The sequence below is a fragment of the Misgurnus anguillicaudatus genome, chromosome 9 (assembly GCF_027580225.2).
Source record: "Misgurnus anguillicaudatus chromosome 9, ASM2758022v2, whole genome shotgun sequence".
Lineage (NCBI taxonomy): Eukaryota > Metazoa > Chordata > Actinopteri > Cypriniformes > Cobitidae > Misgurnus > Misgurnus anguillicaudatus.
Genome location: NC_073345.2, coordinates 36,602,430 through 36,608,264, shown reverse-complemented (window position 1 = coordinate 36,608,264; position 5,835 = coordinate 36,602,430). Strand labels below are relative to the sequence as shown.

At 39.0% G+C, this 5,835-nt stretch overlaps 1 protein-coding gene across 2 annotated transcripts; it reads right to left on the bottom strand.

Annotated features, from left to right (window-relative positions):
- Positions 1–507: 507 nt before the first annotated feature.
- Positions 508–5,737, bottom strand: tbc1d13 (TBC1 domain family, member 13). 2 transcript variants are annotated; one of them, XM_055180948.2, is made up of 13 exons: positions 5,488–5,737; positions 4,753–4,826; positions 4,447–4,487; positions 4,235–4,296; positions 3,889–3,988; positions 3,687–3,769; positions 3,454–3,613; positions 3,331–3,360; positions 2,548–2,758; positions 2,300–2,463; positions 2,050–2,210; positions 1,907–1,964; positions 508–1,812 (listed from the first exon to the last, which is right to left on the bottom strand). In XM_055180948.2, exons 1-13 carry the CDS (start codon positions 5,508–5,510, stop codon positions 1,747–1,749), a joined length of 1,233 nt encoding a protein of 410 aa, XP_055036923.1. In that variant the 5' UTR covers positions 5,511–5,737; the 3' UTR covers positions 508–1,746. The 2 variants fall into 2 exon arrangements, with proteins under 2 accessions (XP_055036923.1, XP_055036924.1); XM_055180949.2 differs by lacking the exon at positions 3,331–3,360.
- Positions 5,738–5,835: the final 98 nt, after the last annotated feature.

The following is a 5,835-nucleotide window of genomic DNA, read 5'->3' as shown; positions in this document are numbered from 1 at the left end:
TCCATGTGTCGCCTAGGCCACGGTTTCCATGGAAACAGAGAGATGTCGTCTGAATCTTGTGAAAACGCACGAATCAAGAGAGGAAATGCTTTTTTCTTCATATTTTCTAGAGTTATTTATTTTAATGAATTGTTTATCGTGCTTAAATAAACAGATTTTGCCTCGTTTTAAAAACACACAAAGAAATAAATGAGAATTAGCATTAAAGCTGCATTCTGCAATTGTCGTCATCTCTCTTACATCTCAGGATTATTTTCTTCGGTTGAAGTGGATGGTTTTGTTTTATTTGCCCACAAACTGCTTTTTATTTTAAACTAATAAAACGTCAGAGATTAGAGATTCTATCTGATTTGTTACAGCAATTGAAATGAGACATTTATTCCAACAATAATGAGAACTGTGTGGAGACGAAAAATTGAGCGCATTGCATTGTGGGACACAGTATCTGCAAATAATGAGCGACAGCCAATGGGAGAGCAGAAAGTAAACAAACGCTGCAGTCAGCGATTTATTTATAAGATAAAAGTGTTTATTGTCCCGCTGTAAGCACTGTAAAAACATTTATATTTAACAGCAAGTGTGTGTAAACATCTTTACATGCAAAAGAAACAAATAAAGTGTTCTTAGTGTACATACAGCACAAACACACATTTAAGAGAAAGACGCGTGCAGTGCAGAGATTATGAAGAAGAATATCATCCATGACATCGGTCTCGTTCATTTTCATACATACATTAAAAATAAAATCAACAGAGTCAGATATTAAAAGCTACATTGCAGTGATGGTACAATAGTAAGAAATAATTTTGGTGTTTGAGAATGATACTTAATGTGAACACAAAGACTTGCCACTGAAATGATTCAACTTTACCAAATAAATGACCACATCATAGAGAATATAAGAGGAAATGACATCACTCAGTAATTTATTATGTCACCGTCTCTTCGATGATGTCACTCCGATTTATCATCTCTAAAGAAAGTGTTGATAAGACAAAGGGGCTTTTCCCTGTCAGAACAAGAGACCAAACATAGCAAAACAAAGCAGATCTCAAAACAACATGCAGTCTAATCATCACGCTGGATCACAGAGAGTTTGTTATACATCAGAATGAATCCAGTTTACTGATGATGAGTGTACGGATCAAAAAGCGCTCATGTGACTTTCAATCTCTTATTTGACTGTATGAACTTCTGAATCAGATTTCATCCAATGCCTTCAACAATCCATAAAACTAAAGCAAAGATTTGTGTAAAACAAAATTTATAAAAGACACAACATATAACACATTCAATGAAACAAAGACTCACAGTAAAAAGCAGTAAACAATCGCTGATATAAATACAGCTGTATATAAAGTCAAATCAAACACTGAGAAGTGATTAATCATTTATACTTTAGTACAGGGAGTTACTTTACTGTTTCTAGAAGAAAGTTCTGGGTGTTTCTGGAGTTTCTGGTCAGCGTGGCTGCGGATAATTCTGTGTGTTGCTCTTTAAATTTGTTCAGTACAACAACAGAACCCGCACAAACACACATGCACACACGCGGGCCCACACATGTGCACCCACACACGCACGCACGCACACACACCTGAGAAACAGCACAATTCGAACACTCAATCAGAGAAGGCAAATGATGATTCCACCCACGGCGAGATGAGCGGCCCTGCTGTCATCAGGATTCACGGTTATCATGGTGTACAGTTACTCTCAACTGGGGGCGGAGTCTGAGGGGCCCACCCACTACAAGGCATCCTGCAGCTCTTTAGCTTTAGCGAGTATAGTGTGAACATCAGAGATGGGGTAATCCTACAACAACACACACACAGACACTCATTGGACTCATAATAAATGCTGTTAGCAAGTGTGTGTGTGTGTGTGTCTGTGTGTTAGTCTGCATTACCTGCAGTAATCTCATATTTACTGTGAAGTCTCCAGACAGCAGCTGATCCCGAATCAGACTGCAAAACACAAAGAGAATCATAACGACTGAAATGAATCTTTATGCTGATATTGGTGACGTGACAGACGACCGCACAGACTTACATCAGCATAGCACAGCAGACGGGAATGAGAAACTCAAAGCGATCCTGATCTGAAAAGAGCGAATCCCAAATCCTGATCACATCTGGCAGCAGGAACTCTTGAGAAAGCAACAGCGTCAACCAGCGGAAGGTGAAATACTGAGGCTTGATGTTCTGCTCTTGCTGAAAGAGACAGACAGACAGCTGAAGGCGTGAGACGGCATTAAAACAAAGAATGGTAGCATGAATGTTAAAGTGGTTTTGTTCTTCACCAGTTTCATGTAGAGCTCTGTGTCTTTCTCCTTCAGTTTGGAGTAAACGCTCTCCATCTTAAATGTGATGCCACACTGCGAGTCGTCCAGGCTCTTGATGAAATTATCTCTGTTCTCTGACATTAGATTGGTGAAGCAGAAGAACGTGTCAGCCTCCGCGTGTTCTAGAAGATTAAAAGCAACAAATACGATGATGTTATACAATGTTATAGTCAAGAGAAGATCATCTCGTGGGTTCTTAATCTTACCTTTCCACTGGCTGTTGGGGTCCGAAGCAAAGGTAAAGTATATTGGTCCCACAATCTCATTCATGCCCTGGACGTAAGCGATACCCGGGTTCAGTTTAGCGTAGATGAAGAGAATCCGTTCCACCACTTCCCAGTGAGCTTCACAGCCGTTCGGTAAAACCTCATACTCATTGGATGGATACAAGTTTAATGCTTTCCCTGGAGAACTCACCTGAAGGGGAGGATAACATTTCTGTTATAGATGTTCTTGAAAGCAACAATGTCGAGCAAAAAACATAAAGATGTATAAATGTATACTGCACTAAAAAATTAAAGAGCTCAGATGCAAAACCCTCTGACAGGTTCGTCTGACTGGTTTTCTTGTAAATGAGCTTTGTCTTTAATCAGTCTCTATGGATTCTGGTAACAATACTGTATTTCTGAATGGCCTGAGGTCAGGATTAAACGGATTTGAAGCGAAAGTATTTGATGAACGTAGAGCATTCGGTTAATATCATGATCTTATTTGTGGCAGAGGTGGCGTTTAGAGGCTTTTGCATCAGAGTTCCTCAAGTCATTCTAAAGTCAAAAGATTAGTTCACCTGAAAAGAAAAATCATTTACACACCTTCAGAATGCAAATCATGTGGATTACAAGAACTTTCTGCTGACCATCTCTTGTGTTCCTCCTAACATGATTTTGGGTTAACTAACCATTTAAAAACTCTAAACCTTTCTAGAATCATTACTAGCAGATATAGAGAAGTCTCACACACACACACAAACACTTGTGTTAAATACTCACCTGACTCACCTGAGCTGGCTTATCCCAGTACTGCTCAGAGCAAATAGAGCACACAATGATCAAAAACACATGTGTGCATAAATTAAAAAACACACACATACACACAGACACAAACACACTCACATTAGTGACACCGCTGCGGTTGCGGTTGACCGTTTGAGCTTTCAGAGTGGTCTGTTCGACCCGTCGACGTAACGTCTCGTACTCGTTCTGAGGGTCCAGGATGAGCTGGCAGGGAAAGTCAGTGGGTCGCTGGAAAAACGCCATGTCCGGATACAACCGTCTGAAAACAAACATTAATGTTCATTTCAATCAAACAACTTCAGGGATCAGCTGCGATCTGATTGGTGAAGCACCTGACGTCTTTGTCGATCTGCAGCAGAACTTCATTGTCTTTGAAGTAGGTGTTCCATCGGCTGTCTGGGTTCGGATTCAGAGGCTGAACGCACAAGAGAATAAGAGTCAATGACACACAGACCAGCAGGAATAACAAAGTTTGTGCTCACTCTGAATATTATCCTCTATATGAACATATAAAAACTCATTCCTGATGCTCACATGATCTTCCAGTGTCACATCCTCACGGGATGCACCCAGGTTGGCCTTGGCAATCCCTGGCTGAATGATCATCTCTCTCAGAAACTGGGCGTACACATCCCTGACAGATCAGATTATACCACATTAGCATCATAAACCTGTGTGAAAACTTCATAGAGTTGATAACAGGGTTCATTTTTGTTTATTTGAGTATGTGAGAGTGTAACATAACAAAGGCTTTGTGTGTGTGTGTGTGTGTGTGTGTGTGTGTGTGTGTGTGTGTGTGTGTGTGTGTTATTTGGATCTTGTCTTCTTTGTAATGTCTTTCAGATCCAAATAAAAGCAATCAAATGTGTGTGTGTGTGACCTCTGTTTTGTCAGGAAAGAGTCCCACAATGTTTGATCCAGCGGCAGGTAATTCAGCAGAATCTGAGGAAAACATAGAATGTTAATATCATTCATAAGAGAATAGATTAAACCTACAGACTAATACTGATGAATTATAATTCTTCATTTGGTTATGACCATCAAAAGTCACTAAAACACACACAAACAAATTCAGAGAAACAAAACACTGACCTTCCAACACAAAGCACGAATGCCGCTTTCACACGGGATCCCTGAGAGAGACAAAGAGATACATATAAGGCAGAATTAGGCAGATTTACATTGATTATTAATATATTGATTATTAATATGCAACAATAATTCTGCAAGACTGAAATGTATATTTTTAAACCGAAACCGGAGTCTGTTGGTTCTGAGACTTACTAACCCGACTAACACAACTAACATTAACCAGCCTAAGAGACTGACTGAGAGAGAGAGAAAACACTGGTGGACAAGTATAAGTCAGATAAAGTCACACAAACATGTTTAACGTACCACTAAAACAAAGTTGACGTAAAGACTGTAAGTGAATGTTCTGCTCGCTCAGCACCGCCTTGAACTCCTGAATCCTGAAAGACAATGAAAGACTTTCTTCACTTCTGCTTGCATTCCCCCCAAACATTTTTTAACAATTAAGAATTTTGCAATATGAGATTATTTTCATGACAGTTTGTTTTTTTATTAATTTAATTTCCCGTCCCATTTTCATTATTAATTTTAATTCATTACAAAGGTTATATTACTTCATGTCTCCACACTTCCATTCAAAGACATAATATACACATGCAACGTTAGTATACATTTCTTTTGATTTCTGTAATGTAACATAAACTGATCGTCAATATGACTGTCTGATCACGTGATGAGAACCCACTGCTGTGATGAAGACCTGTCAGTCAATGTAAAGAAAGTCACTGAATGTGGATCAATACGCATGTGGTAAAACTGAACTATAGGAGATAAATATCAGGGTATATGATGTGGTATTCATTCAGTACTATGGTATAAATTACAGTACAAACGTATTGATATCTGACAGAGTCACTGTACCGGTCAGATATGAACTCAAAACACAACTGTGCGTGCTGATACACTGTATGACATCACTTTAATGACAAGAGTTACACAACAAACACACACACTTGAGCTGCCATCACTCTTGGCCTGTAAGTGTGATGTAAATAACGTCAAATAAATGACAGTTGCAGTAAAGATGTGTGTGTTTCTTACCTGTTTCTGTATGAAGTCGACATGTTTGACTGCTACAGTCACGTGCTGCAGAAAAACAGCCCGATCGGAAACAGCGGCGCTCATAAGCATTAGTTCCGCTTACGAGAAACCCACGCAATGAAAATAGATTTTTCTTTAAACGCATATTTTATTTACACGACCATGTTGGAGATACACAATTGGGGAAACTTATAGATTAAAACATTTGATGATAAATTATAGTTTTTATGGATATTTGGCCAGGCTGGTTGGCAGGTTGGATGAATGGCATGAAAAAGAAACATACATTTACATTTAAATAATAGCAACAAACAAGACGAATAATAAGAAAAACGTGTCTATCTTTCT

What these genes read in the sequence shown, in the direction of transcription:
- tbc1d13 (XM_055180948.2), bottom strand. Translation starts at nt 5,510, where the DNA reads ATGTCGACTTCATACAGAAACAG. An exon ending in TTCGTGCTTTGTGTTGGAAG is followed by an intron (nt 4,297 to 4,446) that starts GTCAGTGTTTTG and finishes TGTTTTCCTCAG; the next exon opens with ATTCTGCTGAATTACCTGCC. An exon ending in ACCGCAGCGGTGTCACTAAT is followed by an intron (nt 3,361 to 3,453) that starts GTGAGTGTGTTT and finishes TGCTCTGAGCAG; the next exon opens with TACTGGGATAAGCCAGCTCA.